This window comes from Sturnira hondurensis, unplaced genomic scaffold, assembly GCF_014824575.4.
Source record: "Sturnira hondurensis isolate 20B ecotype Veracruz unplaced genomic scaffold, ASM1482457v3 Scaffold0010128, whole genome shotgun sequence".
Classification (NCBI taxonomy): domain Eukaryota; kingdom Metazoa; phylum Chordata; class Mammalia; order Chiroptera; family Phyllostomidae; genus Sturnira; species Sturnira hondurensis.
This window is the reverse complement of record NW_028082759.1, coordinates 29,751,783-29,769,846: the sequence shown is the minus strand read 5'-3', so window position 1 is coordinate 29,769,846 and position 18,064 is coordinate 29,751,783. Positions and strand designations below refer to the sequence as shown.

At 37.7% G+C, this 18,064-nt stretch overlaps 1 protein-coding gene across 4 annotated transcripts in view; it reads left to right on the top strand.

Annotated features, from left to right (window-relative positions):
* ASPH (aspartate beta-hydroxylase) overlaps window positions 1-18,064 on the top strand; it is a 179,017-nt gene that overhangs the window by 4,695 nt on the left and 156,258 nt on the right. For 3 of the 4 annotated variants that reach the window (XM_037058615.1, XM_037058613.1, XM_037058614.1), the window contains exons 2-3: window positions 1,544-1,693; window positions 4,625-4,693. In XM_037058615.1, the coding sequence (XP_036914510.1) occupies window positions 1,544-1,693; window positions 4,625-4,693 (219 nt within the window). Of the gene's footprint in view, window positions 1-1,543; window positions 1,694-3,198; window positions 3,244-4,624; window positions 4,694-18,064 lie in introns of all 4 variants that reach the window. The other variant, XM_037058612.1, reaches the window with a different exon arrangement.

Here is an 18,064-nt window from a genome sequence, read left to right as displayed (position 1 = left end):
TTTGGTCATCATAATTTTATATACGTAAGTATAGATATACAGATAAAGATGTATACGTCTGAGTGAGTTTGCATGCACACACACCCACACTTTCTCTCATATTGGTTTAATTTAATGGCACCTTTCGAAAAGTTGATTTACTGGTTGGTTTAAAACAATGCACGTATCTTTTAAACAAGGAGAATTTTAAGTTTATTCTTTCATCCAGAAGAATTGGCAGTGGATTCTTGATTTGAGCCACTGGAAAATTACTGCCCCAGTTGGAACTGCGACAGGTGTCAGAAAGCGGGCTGTAGATTAGCGCTCGTCCGGTTTTCGGAAGTCGTGTATCTGGCCCACTCGCGCGCCGATCGGGGAACTCGGGTCCAGGGAAGTCACGGTGTAGTCCTAGCTCTACCTGACTTGTGCTGGTGACCTTGGGTGAATCATTTACTCTTTTCTCTATAGAACAGAGATGGTTTTTCCTGTCCTTACCCGCAGTGGTGCTCCACCAGGCACTGCCCTGGCCGGACCACTGTGAGGATCACATGCGCATGGAAGCAGGTTGAAGAGAGAGCACGTGCTCAGAAAGGTGGCCACCTGCCACCTGCTTTGCCACCTGCTTGATAAACTTTTACTTTTCTCACGGGGCATTTTAGGATATGACATACCCTTTTAGTTAAATGTTGGTATATGTGTAATCTTTATTGCGTTCTTTTAAAAGAGAAACTTGAATATTACCGTCTTTCCTTTTTTAAGGACAGTGTTCACCATTTTGTAGTACTATCACTTGACTTTCATCACTTTTGTTTATTTTTGGCTGTAAGATGAATAGTTCCCAAAGAACGTAAGGTATATTAAACATGTCAAATATGATCAGTGACACTTTGGTGGGGGTGGGCGCGGTTTACAAAACTGTTTCCTGCATGGAGACCAGTTGTGAATGAGCCTCTTCCTGTTTGCCTCGGGCTAGGGGGCCTCCTGAAGGAGGAGCGCTGAATACTTGTTCTGTTTTACTTCTTCGCTGATTGCTAGACCTATAAATTGTTTCTTTCCTCCTTCTGCCCCTCTTTGGCCAAGAATATAGAGTGGTTTGGGGGGAGAGATTTTCTGTGATAGTGAACAGAATTTTTAAGATTCTGTAGAAATTGAAGTGGGACGGAGGAGGATTTGGCTACATTTCTATATGACCTGTTAAATTACAGATGAACCCTCTGAACTTTGAAGGAGGTAGTATTTAAGTAGTTCGGATAAGGAGTTTAGAAGGCAGAGCATACGTATTCTATCAAACTTTATTTTAAAAAGTTGTCAGCCCATCAATAGTTTACTTCTTTCATTACTGAGAAGTTAGGGTTTTACGTATGTTGTGTTGAGTGTAAGCAGAATCTTTCATTTTTCTCCACTTGTATTTTGTGTCACATGTTTTGAGACTTTAAGTGATACCTAGTTTAAAATGATCATTGTGAGTACTATCGAATTACTGGAGAAATAATTCAGTGAAAAGAGGTGTTTGGTAAAGTGTTTACTTACACAGTGACATTGCACATCATTTCTTTTTAAACAGACACAAAGCATGGCGGACACAGGAATGGGAAGAAAGGAGTACTTTCTGGAAGTTCATTTTTCACGTGGTTCATGGTCATCGCGCTGCTGGGAGTCTGGACGTCAGTAGCTGTCGTCTGGTTTGATCTTGTTGATTATGAGGAAGTTCTAGGTAAGAGTTTGGACATCGTTTCTTACGTGAACTTGTGAGAGCATAAATGACATCCCTTAGTAATCTTAAAGATTTATCAGTATCTTTTTCGTACTGTTCATTTTTCTGTAGCCTGTCAGTGCTTCTCAAGAGTGGGAAAAAGGGATGTTATCAGCATTACCTTGGAGACCAGCTTTTCAATTTCTTTGAACATTCTCCATAGTAAAAAAAAAAGGGGGGGGTTATATTGTATGTATATCACACAGAAAATTTTATCAAACAGTACTTACTCTCACTGCAAGTGGTATTTCCTACTTTATATTCTGTTATATTATAAATTTAAAATTTACTGGTATGAACCACTGACTTTTTTTAAGGATCCATTAACGGATCATAAATGTGCAGTTCACAATACCTGGCCGTAGCCTTTCAAAGCAACCCCTCTGTGTCTCCGATGGAACTGCTGTGTGTGGAAGTGTGTGTCTTTGTGTGCGCACATGCTCAGTATGCTGCTTTGAGGAAGCTGCCATGCTTTTTCTGATAGTTGCCCTCCTTTCCACTCCTTTGTCCTTTTCTCTCCTCATATCAGTGCACTTGTTCATGATTGTTTGCATTAATGATTCTTTGTCATTTCTGGAGTCATACTCTTTTTTAACCTAAGCAAGTGTTTTTAAAAAATTTTTGCATGAAGTTCACATAACAAAATTTAATGTCATAAATATTTGAAAGTCAACAGTTTACTCACTGATTTTTAATGTATTCATAATTTTGTGCTACCATCATTGTTATATCATTCTAGACTATTTCTGTTGCCCTTTCCCTCCAAACCCCCCAACTCCCCAATCCTTCCCTCTCCCTGCAAACACTGGTAAATAACTAATCTGTGTCTGAGGATTTGCCTGTCCTCAGGACATTTCAGATAAATGGAATCATGCAGTATGTGGCATTCCGTGCCTGCCTTTTGCACTTAGCTTAATATTTTCAAAATTAATTGATTACTCCATTTTATGGCTGAATAATATTTCATTATATGGATATACCGCATTTTACTTTTCCATTTATCAGTGATGGACGTTAAGGTTATTTCTACTTTCTGGCTATTGTGAATAAATGGCCTTCCTCTTTCATAACTCCGGGAAAGATATGCCCCCTGTCACTGAACGGAGTGCACACTTCTCTGTGTGTATGCTCTTGCACAAGAAACCTCTCCCTTCCGCAGGCTCAGTCGCCCTGCTTTACTTATTAGATGGTAGCTGTCTTTCTGGGATAGGGGAAAAGACAAAGAATAGCAAAACACACTTATGTGTAATGTGCCATTCACTGAAACTTTTCATTTTTATTACAGTATTTCTGGGTAAATGGATAGACGAACAGAGAAAGTATTTAGTGTAGAGACAAACTTCTGTGTAATACGTGATTTTGCTGACTTATCTGATGCTGGGGGAAGTCTGTTACAAAATAAGAGATTTCAGATATTTGTACGTTTAAGCACAAGTAACAATTTTCATGTTTTTACATGCATGCAGCCAAAGCAAAGGACTTCCGTTATAACTTATCAGAGGTACTTCAAGGTAGGCTATTGGAGATGCGTTTTGAGTTCACTGGTGTTAGTCTCTAAAAGCTCACCCTTAGTCTGCTAATTCAGTTATCACCCGCGTCAGAGAATGTAAGTGATAGGAGCAATTTCCATTTTTAAGTTTGTCAGAGGTTATGATTTTTTCCAGTTTCTAATGTTATTTGAGCTCTGTGCTCCATACAGCCTTGACCTGAAGATCAGTGTGCTTTTCATTTCTCAGTAAAGAAATAATAACTCTCCATTATTATTGTCATGTTTAATGTGTGTGCTTTCTAAATTGGAGTCCTACGTAATGAAGTTTCCTTTGTAGGACAAGGGCTCTGGGAGGGTAAAGGTAGGTCATAGCTACTCTATTCCAGAAGTTCTGTTTGCTCCTATGCAGTGTTCTAATATACTTTTTATTAAAGGAAAGGTAACAGTGCTGCCAACTGGTTCTTTAGTGCTGTATTTTTTAATGTTGTTTAAAATATTGTTGTCCATTTACAATGTTTCTTTCCAGCCATTGTCCAGTGGAGAATTATTAATCATGTTGAATTTAGGATTTTTTTAAAAGAATTGAATGTGTTTGGCTCATTTCAAATGCTAAATATAACATTGCTCCCAGATGATAAAGCTTTCTTAAAGCCTTAAGATTTACACTTCTTGATGAGAAAAGGTGTGGTGGTATTGTTTTCTCGGGTTCTCTGTTTTAATCCTTACTTTGTTTTCTTATTGGCAGATGGCATTGCCCATCTACTGCTAAGGATAACTGTAAGCTTTCCTTTGCGATTTCAGGAAGCCAGTTTTACGTACTTTATTTTCAGAGCTCTCTTTTTAAAGATTGATTCATGATGTTTCTGTTGTAAATCATTACAGTAAAATGTAAATGATTAACTGCTCTCTTAATTTTAGTACTTGTACTCAATCCAGTTATTTATATTTAGCCTTTATTTGAGGCTTGGTACTTGTTCCTTTTGTTTTGAGTATTGATGGTGGAACTTTCATACTTGAGAAACATTGTTCCATGTGATTGTTAGAAATGGATCAATATTATTTCTTATAGATTTTGAAAAGTTTACCTAAAATATTTGTAGCACTATAATTTTTTTTAAAAATCTGAAATGATTCAGTTAGGGTATTGTTAAACCTTTAAGGAAAATACTATCTCAGTTACATTTCTTAGATTTGTTAGGGGAACATTTCCTGAATGTCTAAGTGAATTGCCTATCATTTTTAGGTAAGATACTGATTTAGCACTGTTTTTCGGGATGAAAGAGCAAAGAATTGTGTTGATTGGTAACGTTTATGGCTGCAGTGCAGGACTCCAGTGAGTGGTGATACCTTACTAAGTTTGCTTTTCTTCTGTTCCCATATCCATCTCTCCTCCCCTCTTGCAGGAAAACTGGGAGTCTATGATGCCGATGGTGATGGAGATTTTGATGTGGATGATGCCAAAGTTTTATTAGGCAAGTAGATGTTTTACTTTTTGTTAATGTTGATAAAATGCTGGAAACAGAAGAGTATTTTTCCCCCGATGATATATATGTCAGTTGTATGTATTTTATGAGAGATATTTTCCCACTTAAATCATATACTTTATTCTCGTTGATATGTTGAGTGGTTTAATTATTTTTCCATGGACTCACATTTCAATTTACTTTTTATAAGTGGATAGCATATAGCTTTTAACGTATCTTCTTAATAAATGTAATAACTTGATACCTTTTTTTCAGATTTAAAGCACTTCTTACTCTGAACTTCACATTTGAACATAGGGATAATAATGTGCCAGTCTGTTTTCAAATATGGTAATTACAGCATTCTTTAGCGTCATTAGACAGTCCACTTCCATTTGAAAACGTACACTTTTAAAAGGTTACATACATTTATTTTGAAATAAGAAAGTGGTAGTAAACATCTTAAAATGTGCTGTGCTTATTTTAAAGGTAACATTAAAAATACGAACTAGCAGGTTTTGGCTAGGTTTCTTTTGGAAGGCTTGAGCCCTTCCCTTTACCTGTCTTTACCATTGAGATGTTCTTCTAAGAAATAGAAATGTGATATTCCCTCATTTGGTTTGAAATGTTGTTTTACTGGAAAGGAGGGCACTAACATGCACATTTTCTGTGATCTGGCCTGGAGAGCGATGTGCTTCTGCTGATCAGACCACATCGTTTCCTCTGCTTTAGGGTGTAGCGTGATACGTATTAGAACCTTTGTACCAAAGTCTGTAGAAGAATAATGAATATGGCATGGATGCACTACACTTACCTTAATAAAATAATGGCACAAAGACATTCTTCTTCTACTTCAAGTTTGTGTATATTTCATGGGCATGACAAAATGGGAGGATATCACATCTGTAACCAGTGAAAGGGTTTTCCTAGATTTATCTTAATCTTCCTATAAAACATTAAGTTCTAAATACAAAAAAAGGGTTTAGTTGTGATTAAATGTAATATAGCTGCTTAAATTTGGTTAATGTTTTACTGTTGCTCAGTGGGAATCACATTTGCTACTTAATAGTGGTAGCTTACTATCTATGAAATTTTTTTTCTATTTTAACCTTGGTGAATTTTTAATGTAATTCTATTATTACATAGCTGAATTTAAGTTTGTATAAATATGGTGAATTTCGGAAGACTATAATCCTCAGTATGCAAACCAGATAAAATTATGTGGAATTCAACATCTGAATAATGCTGGTTTGCTTGCCTATAAATGGTGTATTACTCCATTTTATTACTTTACTTTAAATTTAAATGATGGACTCTGAGTAATGAAGCTTTTTAATTTCATAAATTACTTCATGTGGGCCAAGGTTCCTCATTTTTAAAAATATTACTTCTATTTCTGTGTTACTGATTTTATTGGCTTTAAATCAATTATTTGGTCTGTCAGATAAGAAATGTCAACTATTAAAATTAAATCTTTTTTTTAAATAAAACACTAATTTGTATAGCAAGCTTGTATTAATAACTTGATTTTTTAGTGTTACATATAGATTTTAAGAGTTGATTCCCTTTAAGGTTTTAATCAACCATTCACAGGCTAACCAAATGTAACTTCCAACATTGCCATTTGCAGGTAGGTAGACACATCTGGTGTAGGCAAATCATAACTTGTTTTTTTTTTAATAAGCAGTATATATTTGGAGGTGTCACGAAATTTGGTGAATCACAGTTAATTTTGACAATATGACTACCCAGTGCACAAAAGCTCAGGTGAACAGTTTCACCGTTTATATGTGTAATTTGCAGTTGGTGTGGCTTCAGTGAAGATGAAACACACCGTAGGGGAACTTAGGTCCTATGACCTTACTGCTATGGTGTTTGAATTCTCTGTGTGAAATGCAGTCTTGACCAGAATTGAATTTTAGGACTCAAGTTCTTTCTTAGTTGATGAAGCTATTGTAGTTTAGTTGTGCCTTAGATTACTAGCAGGTAATTGCAAAGAAAACTTGGTGAAATTTTTGGAGTACAGAGACACCGATGGGCCCTGTGTCTTCAGGGAGAGGTTATAAGAGGGAGCAAATTCAGTGAGCATATACCCAAAAGGAAGCCCACCTTCCTGAGTGAATTCTCATTGGAGGGACAGCTCAAGTGAGGGTTTTGGACTTAAGGCAGAGAGGGTGTCCAGAAAGTAGGAAGTTGGAGATTAGGGGAGAGCTTGTCATGGTAGGGGTGGTAATAGTTGAGATTGTTAAACTTTAATAGTTTTGGCATTTCTTTTATAAGTATTCCCGCATTCTTAAATCTGCAAACATTTAAATCATATCAGTTTGAGGATATGTACACATTCACGTGTACATTGCTTTCACATTTTATGGTTTATTTTTTCTTGTGAAATAGAAAGAAATAGTGAAATATGTGTAAGTAAGTCAAGGTCAATAGCCATCATTCATTTTATTATTTCCTTGTTCCTGGCAATGACCCTTAAGATATACTTTGGTAATATTTTAAGCCTGTTCTAGTTTACATAGCTTCCTACTTCTGTGGCCACATTTTCTAAAATAAAGTATCCTTGACTTTGGTTTGTATAATTGAAAACTACATTGTTTGAAAATGTATTCTCTGACAACTTGTTTACCAAATAAAACTGAGAGCAAATTGATTCCAGGACTAAATGTTAAGAGTAACATATTCTTAGAGTAATACACACTGAAAGGCTTACATGATTGACCTCTCACGTAGTACCAGCACCTAGCGGGTACCACACAGGTATGGCTGGAGAACAAAAAGGACACCTTGGTAAACATTTATAGACCAGAAGGGATGCGTGAGCGAGCTGGGGAGAGGAAAGGGCTGGATGTCGCCCACTCCAAGGCATTCACACCCTGCTCTTGGGTTCGGGCCTCCTTGGAGAGATTAAGGAGTGGTATACCCAGAACTTTCTCAGTACCGTTGTCTTAGGAATCACAGGAAAGTTGCATTATTGGGTAAAATAGTTTTGTTTAAATGCTTCTGCATATTGGCTGTACAGTTTAGCCTATCACAGTAAAGGGTGTTCAAGTTTTATATTTTATATTTTTAACTTGGAAGTGCTTCTATTGGGAAATTGGAGAGAAAAGATGTTTATTGTAAATAATTCGGCTGTAGGAGGAGGAGGAAACACTGTTTCCACAGAGACCTATGTGGGAACCCACACTTCTGTTCATAGCAGCTGTCAGCTGTTGACTTCAGTAAAAGAAAATCCTGGGTTTTTCAAAAATAATTTAAACACAATAGCTGCAATGTGTGGCCTCCTCTTCCCCAAATAAATGAAAAATGGCATGATGTGGCTCTTCTATGGGTTAAAGTGAGGGAAATTCACTAAAATGTTTAATATTTATACTCTTTACCTTACTATTATTGTCTCTTACTTGTCGATCTTCATTGCTGGTAGTTACGCTCCATGGAGAAATTCTGTGTCATCAAAGCCTGAAATACTAAACTAGGTCGTTATAATTTTACCTCTAACATCACAGATGTTTACATTTTTTACAGCTAGAACCCTAACCCCCGTTTTCCTTTTCTCAAAGTTATAGGCCTTGCTCTCTAGAGATTGGCAGTATTAGTGACTTTGGAGCCGAGAGACCTTTCCTATCCGGTGCCAGTTCTTCACAGGCAAAAGAAATAGCAAACCAACAAAAAGTAGATGAGAAAAACAGTATTGCTGTGCTTTCTTTCCATCACGGGGCCTGTCTGGGGACAACGACCTCCGAACAACAGGAGTCTGGGGTCTTTGCAGTAGCAACTCATTTCTTGGGCTAATGGGGACGAAACTTTGGAAAGTTCTTATTGCAAATGACTGGCCAAGGCCCTGATCAAATTTCATATTGACAGGCAGAGTGAATTATTATTAATAGTTGACTTTTATTATTGGCCAACACTAAAGGACTGTGTGTCAGTAGCCAGAAAATTATTGCACTACCATATTGTTAACGTATGAGTTAATTATCTGAGTCAGACACAATTTGAGTGCATATATACTCAGCTGTGGAGGCCGTGAAGGGTAATGCAGTAATTTCAGAGTTTCTCAAGTTAACTCCAGACCCTAAGGGGAAACGTTTGAGGAAAAGCATCTTTCTGTTTTCGAGAAATACGCATGGAGCTTTGCGAATGTTCGAATAATCAACTCTCAGCGATCTCTTGCTGGGTAAATGAGCGTATCTGGGGGCTGAGCCTGCCTTTTCGCTCGCACGCTGCTACGTTGCAGTCTTCCTGGTGACAGTGGTCAGTTGGTGTTGGCTGATGGGGTTTTGTGTTTCCCAGCTCTCCATTCTCTGGTGAGAGAAACACAAACCCGGGCAGGGGCTGGGAGGAAAGGCGAGGGTTGGTTAAGTTGTGCCTTTCCTTTAGGTCATGCGATTGAGAGTTGATTGTAAGGTGTGCATCTTAATTGATTCCTTTATTTTCCAAAATATCTTTTCTGTAAACCTCTGTGACCGTGATGCACATCCTTTTTGAGATCACTCTTGCTCTGCTGCTTTTTCCACCTAACTGCTCTCCTTGTTTTCTCTCTCTCTCTCTTCCTTTATTCTTATGTAGGCCTGACCAAAGATGGCAGTAATGAAAATATTGATTCTCTTGAGGAAGTCCTTAATATTTTAGCAGAGGAAAGTTCAGATTGGTTTTATGGTTTCCTCTCCTTTCTCTATGATATAATGACTCCCTTTGAAATGCTAGAAGAAGAAGAAGAAGAAAGCGAAACCACAGATGGTGTTGATGGTACGTCACAGAATGAAGGGGTTCAGGGAAAGACCTGTGTCATTTTGGATTTACATAACCAGTAACTTTGATTCAGGGATTGAAGTCATTGGCTTACAAAAAACCCGAAGCTGCCTCCTTTTCCTTTTCTTTCCTTTGCTCACCCAGGGCTTAACGTGCAGTGGGGCAGCTGTGATCAAACAATACAAAGCCCACCATGTGATCTTTTCCCAAAGTGCAGCTCCTAGCTAGTCCCTTGCTTAGCACCCCCGCTTCCAGTGAAGAAAGTGGCGTTCCTCGTTGCTGTCGTTGTCTGCGAAGCACATTGACAATGATGTTCTTGATGGTATAATTGGTTTCTGTATCGTTCTGTTTCCACTTATGTATTCACTGAACTAAATCTAGAAACTTAATAGCGAGTTGTTTTGTGATTAACCTTCGATGCTTGTCTTTCTAATACACTCTTTAGATGATTATGATGGACTTGATTATTAGCATATTTCTAGCATGATTCGTAAATAAATGCTTCTCTTTTGCTCTTTAACATGACTGATGTATAAAACAATTGTTCTTAAGACACCTGATTTTTAAAATTGTAATTTGTTTAATTGATTTGTCACATAGGTTAATACCAACTTCAGTGTAAAATTCTGTATTAATGGTGCTTCTACTCCATGTTTTTGCCTTAGGGTGGTTAAGTTACTGTGTTCAGTATGTCTGAATAGTTCTGTCTATGGAAGCAAAATTATTTTCAATTTCCTTTCCAAATACGCATCCAGAGAAAGTAATTTGTATATTTTTTTAAAAAGACGTATTATACAAGAAGGAAAATGTGAATATGTAATCTTAAATAATGTTGTACATATTAAAATTATTCATCCTAAGTAAGTCTTTTTCCATTTTTGTGTATTATCTTATTAACTAGCTATCAACTTAGGCTTAGGTATAATATAAATTTTAGATTTATAATTTAAATTTATTAAAGTGGTAATGCTTTTTAGTGGAATACTTTTTGCCATTAGAATGCCTTAAAAACATCTTTGGATCTCTTTATTTAAAGGTAATAATATTGAAAGCAATTGTATTAGCCGTATATAACATGCATTATTTAAAATTAGAGTTTATGCATTTCCTCCCTCAAAGTTCTTCACAGCTTAAAAGCAAAAAGATCTAAGACCTTTGGTCTCTTCTACCCTTTTAGGGAGTGGTGTTTCATGCTTTTATTTATTTATTTTTAAAAAGACTTTATTTATTTATTTATTTATTTATCTTTAGAGAGGAAGGAGAGAGGGAGAGAAATATCAATGTATGGTTGCCTTTCGTGCATCCCCTGCTGGGAACTTGCCTGCAGGGAACCGCCCTGCAACCCAGACATGTGCCCTGACTGGGAATTGAACCGCGATCCTATGGTTCGCAGGCCTGTGCTCAATCCACTGAGCTACACCAGCCAGGGCTTTCATGCTTTTATTTTTATTTTTATTTATTTTGTTTAAAGATAAAGATTTATCCTGCCATGTTATTACATTTACACTTTTGAGACATGTAACCATTACATTGTGTTTGTTTCATGTTTTCAAATCTCTGAGATTAAACTTAACTTTGATTCTTCCTAAAGCTTAAAATTTATTTATTCACTTATTTTTAATTTTTTAAAAGATTTTTGTTTTTTATCTTTAGAGGGGAAGGGAAGGAGAGAGGGAGAGAAATATCAATGTATGGTTTGCCTCTCATGCGTCCCCTGCAACCAGGCATGTGCCCTGACTGGGAATCAAACTGTGATCCTTTGGTTCCCAGGCCCGCACTCGATCCACCGAGCTATACCAGCTGGGGCTCCTAGAGCTTAAAATTTTTTTAAAAGTTTTCATTTTAATGATTTTAAATAAAATCATTAAAATTATTTAATAATTTCTGCTTTTCAAAAGTTTATTTTTTGTATTTAATCAAAATCTTTCAGTGGGTGAATTATTCACCCATTTTTTCCAGGTTAGTTTGTTTGTTAGTAGGCTGTCTAAGTGACAGCCTAAAAGCAGCTCTCCAATGAGAATACAGGGAGCACTTGGCCTCCTCCTCTACTCATGACTTGCACATGGCAAGGAACAGTGCCCAATTTACTAGCCTCATTTTTTTCTTGAAAAAAAAAAAAGGCATTCTTTTGCAGTTATTTTTGGAAGCGAATACACCAGGTGCATGTTGACAGTGCTTTTCTAAAGCTTAAATGTCTGTTAAAACCCTAGTTTGTCTTTCCTAATGATTCAGGGAATATGTTTTATTCTGTTAATATTTCTGACAGTCGAAAGCTTGTGATGTTAAAATGTTAATATTCAGGAACAAATGAGTATGATTTGGTAATACTCTTTCTGAAATTTGCGGCAGTTTTTGCCCAAACTTAAAGCATCTTCCCTTTGAATTTAAGCACTATGAAACAGCAAAGCACATTAGGTTTAAATTCAAACGCATTCTTAGGTTACGCTCTTAACGAAATTCACTTAGCCAATTGGCTGAGATGTATTTTCTAAATCCATCTTATTTCTTAATGCTTCATTACTACTAACCTCTAGAAGATGTTTGATTAGATTATAAGAAGTAAATAATTAAAATTGTGTGTTTAAAACTGTTTGGAATCATTAATTTCTCAACAGGCTCTTTTTGTCATGATACTAACACATTTTATGTGCAGAAATTAATTATGCATTATTTTTGTTAGCAAAAAGTAAGGGTGTGAGATCATAATTTGCCATTCATTTAGTGCCCCCTTTAATCAGCCCTTTGGAAAAGACTCTCAGGAAGGTAAAGCCCGGGTAGCTGCTGAACCCCTGACTTCTGTGACTTCCTTCAACTTGTGCTTACCGCTTGTTTTGGTGAGATAAAATAGTTGTTTGCAAACTGGTATAGAGTATGTTGAAGCTGAACAAAATTATCTCACTTAAATTTTATTTATTATATATGTTATAATTCTGAATGTTCTAAGGATGTATTGGATAATGTTCTGTTTCATAATATATTTTTCTAGCTTAAACTGAGAAATTTACTTTAAAAGGCAAAATTGTATTCTGTACATTTGAATATTTATTTATAGTTATAGAATTTAGAGTTGTACTCTAGCTCCTTTGTGTTTCTGTTTTGAACAACCACAGGGACTTTGAGGAGTGCGCTCTGTGTGCAGATGTAGGGTGTCTTCTCAAAGCTGCCCTTCTCTGTCTTCCCACACCTGGCCAGTTGTCCAGCTGCAAGGCACTGAGTTTTCTGGAGTCTGGTGCAAAAACAAGGAATTGGCACTCTGGGGATTTACTTTCTGCACATTAGCTGTTTTCAGTCCTGACTTTTCCTGGGACATCAGTGATGGTGTGTAAGTTGGTTGGAAAAGCATCTTTTACGTGCTTATCTTATCTACTTATTTATTTAATTTTCGAGGCCTCAGTGCCTTCTGGCTGCCTGTGAAACTCATGCACAGCCAGGGACCTAGTGGAATGCTGGGGGAGCCAGTCTTTTCATCTTGTGCTCCTTCCTTTATTCTGGAAACGACTGAAACTGAAAAAGTTGGTGTTTGCACTGCCTGTCACTACCAGAACCAATAAGTAGAGACAAGGACTGAATCTTTATGGGTGTTTTATTCAGATGGCTGGTGACCTGAAAAGATGGCGGGTTATAAGGACTGCCTAACCTCTCATCTCAAACTGACCTTTTTTGTAAGGAGAAGAAAAGTCTGGGTAAGGGGTTTGGAATTCGGAGAAAAGGTTAATCTGATAAAAGCTGCAGTCTGGCAGTTTTCCTAGCATCCTTCCTTTATCTGTGTCCCCAGGTCAAATTGCTTCTGGGTCTCCTGGAGACAGGGGGGGTTGTACTTTCCAGTTCCTGGAACAATAGCTTTTCATATACATTAATTAATAAGCCTATTAATTATAACTTGAAGCTAAAAAGTTTTCAACTCTTGAGTTCTCCTATCACTTCCTCCCTGTCCTATAAAGCTGTATTCAAACATGTAAGAAAAACTTTTTTTTTGCTTGAATTCTGGTTTGTTTTTCTTCATACTTAGCTAGATTGAGCAAAATGCTTCCTTGTCTATCCTGATGTTTCTAACTTTGGAGAATTAGCAGAAGCGGATATAGACATAGACAATTATTGTTGATTTGTGCAGTTGGCAGTTACACCTGTTGGGGGATTGGTACTCAGTGATCCTTTCTATGTAAGATTCTGATCTGTAAAACAAAGTAACACATTTCTCTGATTTGGGCTATGGAATTTTCTTTGATCACAGTGTATATTTGGAGCACTTGAATGAAATTCAGGGACTCAGACTTTAGTATCACAAGTTGGTTGATGAAACACTACATCAAATTCTCTGCCTTGGTTATTTGTTGAGATAACCACGCTACACAGAGGGATGGGTATTAAAGAGTTAGGAACCAGGTCTAAGGTTTCATTGAATCTTTCTTCAGAGCTGAGCCCAACAGACAGTATAGTCCCTGTGAGTGAGAACCTCAGGGGCCACGTATTGTGCAAAGGGATAGTAAGGCATTTCTTTTGTTTGTTTTTTAAGCCATCGTAAATTAGTGAAACAATTATTGGACGTAATTTTTGAAGAGAAATGAGTTTTGAACTTCATACAGTAAACTGGCATGCTATCTGAATATGCTAACAGAGGCGTTTGGTCATCTTCCCCGGATATTTCCTTTGTAATTTGAATCTGCATTTTATCTTTAGTCAAACTCTAGCTGTAATCTCTTCCTAAGTCTAGTCCTTCAGTTCTGTTATCTTCTTATCCTCCCGCCCCTACTTATCATAGAAGGCTGGAAGGTTTAGCACTTCCCTTTTCCCCCCAAATGTCTGTGATAACATACTTACACTATGTATTTAAAAATGTAAAGAGGTATAGAGTGTCCTGACATGCATTTTACCAAAACTAGACATTCCTGTCAGAATAGCAGTCTGCCTAGTTCACAGCACCTCTATGTAGGTGGTTGGCCCTCTTATTGCTATCTGTAGTCAATGTTGAAATAAACTATGATGTTTTACGATGAAAGGGAAGAAGACAAGGAACTGAGGCTCACAGGTCTCACCAGGGACTATGGGAGAGACTGAAAGGACCTACGTATAAAGCGATACCCAGCCTACCCATCCTGTGCCCAACTCTGAAAGGCTGCAGTAGCTACCGGGGCTTGTGTAATGGAACCAGTCTTTTGAAATCGTGTCTGTTGCATGTGGTGGGACCTCAGGTCCAAGCATTGGCTTAATGATTAGGCATTTTAATTTCACCCAGAGCATTTCATTTTGAAAATTTGGGGGAATATGTGGCTCTGGGGCAGTTGTCAAAATAATATTACCTTTAGGCAACTCCTTCATGTTCTAAGGAAAGAATATTAGATGTGCTCTTTTCAAATTTCTGTGTGAGAATTCCCAAACAGTCAACACAGCCATTAACAATAGTCACTTAGAAACCACCAGAAGAAACACACAGACAAAAAGGAAGTAAGCAGCACAGTGGTGGTTTGTTTTTTGCCTCTCTCTTTGACTGGAACCACATCCTAGTGCTTCTCTTCTATTGGAATATATTCTATCAATAAAGTAACTCTTATATACATGGATTGCAGAGTACCAAATATGCTTCCTTGTCAGTCTCTAATTGACACAATTTTCTCCATATTACTTGGAAACTATTTTTAGGGAGTTACTGCATTATCGTGGATTTTATTGTTTGATGGAATTGTTCCCTTTTTTCCTTCCTGGAAAAATAGATGTGCACTTGATTTTTGACATTGTAAAGACACTCCGCATCAGCCATAGTTACAAATGCTAAGAAATTAACTCATCTACAATTAGGAATTATATACAAGCAAAGACTTAACATGCATGCCCAGTGCTTTTCTCTGGGGCCACTTCTCTGCTTCCCCAAACTTGTAATTTTTTTCCCTCTACATGCTCTCATTAACCCTGCCCGCCTCGCCCCTCCTCCACCAAAGGGCTGCCCACTGTTGTTGGAAAAATAACTATTGTTAAGTGTCCCTGAATCGAACTTCTGTGAGGTGCTCACTGCCGTGACGGTTACTTTCCTCGGTAAGTATTCCAAACTTTTCAGCTCTTGTGACCTCCTTCCCCTGTAGAGGTCATTTTGCTTTCTGCTTTTCTTAGGTAGTCACCCCTGGCTCAGGTTCCATTATTTTTCCTTCTTTACCCTGTGTGACTTTTAATTACTCTTATTCTTTGAATCATTGTTTCCTCCCTCATGGGTCATTTTTTTCAGATGTGGCATCTTCTGGTTTCCAAAGCCCAATGTTTACCCTTGTGTCTGAAGTTCCGCCTTCTGGCCTCATCATTTTTCCCCTTTCTCATTAACTCAGTTTCTTTTTGCTCAGTGCGTACCTCGCTAGGCAAACCTCTGTCTTCCTTTAGCCTTCAGTGCCTACAAATGAACACAAATGAAATTCTTCAAAACCCTATGCCTTTTGTGCCCCCCTGAGAATCTTAAGAAAATATACATATGATCAGTTTTCTTCTAAGGAGGTAAGAGCGGCCCGTGTTAGCACCCTGGGTTTTGCTCACCTGTTTTCTCATCACTGCAATGTGACTGCTACTTGTACTTCTTGTGCAAGAGGGGCTATTGTACCCCTGTAATCTGAGGGACCTAATGGGGTATTTGATGATTAAATAAGTCAGTAGTGTCCTCATTCTAAACCTTTGTTCATGCCTTTCGTCTTCACACTGCTCCTTTAGTTTTCAGAACTGCATGTTCTTTCCTCTCTTCTCTCCCGTACTTAGGGGCTTCTCTGTGGTTCCAGTTCTCCACGTGCTGTGCTTTCTTTCATGTCTCTACTGTTTCCATCAGGGACTGAATATGGTCATTGTGGCTTAAACTGTTGGCTCAGTATCTGCCATGTCAGAAGCACTGAAAAATTATTGACTGCGTATACTCTTTAAGTTTAGGAAAGGCAGTTGAAATTGGTACTTTGGAATTTTACATGTCAATACAATATACTGCACATTGTTCATTTGTTCCACCTTAAGGATTCATACCCAAACTGCAAAAGTTTTAAGTACTTATTGTTTTTCCTGTTTCACTAGTCTGATGCTGATCTGATATTTTAGCTAATTGATAAAAAAGTTAACTTTAGCCTTTTCATTAGTATAGATCTTTTGACCATAGTGGGGGAAGAGGGTAGATTGTCTGAATTTCAATCCTCTGCTTTTTAACAGAAAAATCCAGGCTGCATTTCAAGTACCTGTAGGAGTCAGGAGACATTAGCATCACTAACAGTGCATTTTAATGATTTATGCTGACAGTTTGCACATTGAATAATACCCATATATTTAAATTACAGTTGTCCCATTTCCCCCCTTCACTCCCCTCCACCCTGCACACCCTCTCCCACACATAATACCCATATATTTAAAAGTTGGCATTATAAATGGGAACAATAATTGTCACCACACACTGGTTATGATTGTGTATGTATATTAAGTAATTGACCGGTATAGAAAGCCACATGGAAAAGTTAAGTGAAATAAGTGAGTCATAGAAAGACAAGAACCATATGATTTCACCCAAATGTGGAATCTAAGGAACAAAATGAACTAACGAGCAAAGTAAAGACAGACTCAAAGAGAGTAGGATGATAGACAGCTAAGGGGGAGAAGGTGAGAATGGGGGCTAGAGGGATTGAGCAAAAAGAAAAAAGGACTCATGGACAACAGTGTGGTGATTGCGGGGGTAGGGGGAGATATAAGGGGACTAATTGGTAATGGAAAAAATATAATAAAAATTAAAAAACAAACTTGTTAAAAAATCAGAAAATAAAAATATAGTCAGTGATAAGACATACTAATACTTTCCCTCCCAAAATGATAATGGGGATAGTTCAACCAAAATAAATTACCATTCTCAAATGGACTATGTCATTTGATGGAAACTGGAAGTAGGCGCATGATTGTGGTTTGGAGAAACAGAGGGAGTGACTGCTGCAGCTTCCAGCAGGAATAAGTGACAAAGGGTTTAGGGGGACGACTTGTGACCTTTGCTGTAGAGTGACAGACTGTGCACGGTGCTGCCTGCAGGAGATGAACTCCAATCACTGTGCATACTTCCCACCCTGATGTGCCGTGACCAGCAGTTTTCAGCCAGCGTGCTGCAAGAATTTACATATGCCATGAAATGAAAAAGGTTGAAAATCGCTAGCCTAGAAAATGGATTGTCAGCTTGGAATGCCCCTTGGGAAAATTTGCTGATACATAAGTATAACAAAGCATTTATGTGACCAGGGGGACATCAGCTGGCTGGGGCGCAAAGTACAACTTGTATGGGGTAGGAGTGCTGTTGACATTTGTTAGAGGGTTAAGAGTGAACCCACTATCTTACTTTAATTTGCGAAGAGAGGAAAAAATAGAAAGCTCTTACAAACTTTTTAGATGAAGGGTAAAAAACATATACCTACCTAACATGTATTTCTTACTTGTGCAATTTTTAAATAAAGTTTGTAAGTATGTGGGGAAAAAGCACTGATTAGTAAGGACTAAAATTCTGTTAAATGTGCTATCCTTTTTGGGGCGATGGTAATGATGATTGGGTTGGGAAGGCAAGTCCCAGGTCCTTTCACTCTTGGTGCTTGTAATTGAAGGTCTGCGTCAGGACCGGAAGTCCTCTGACTGCCATCGCACTAC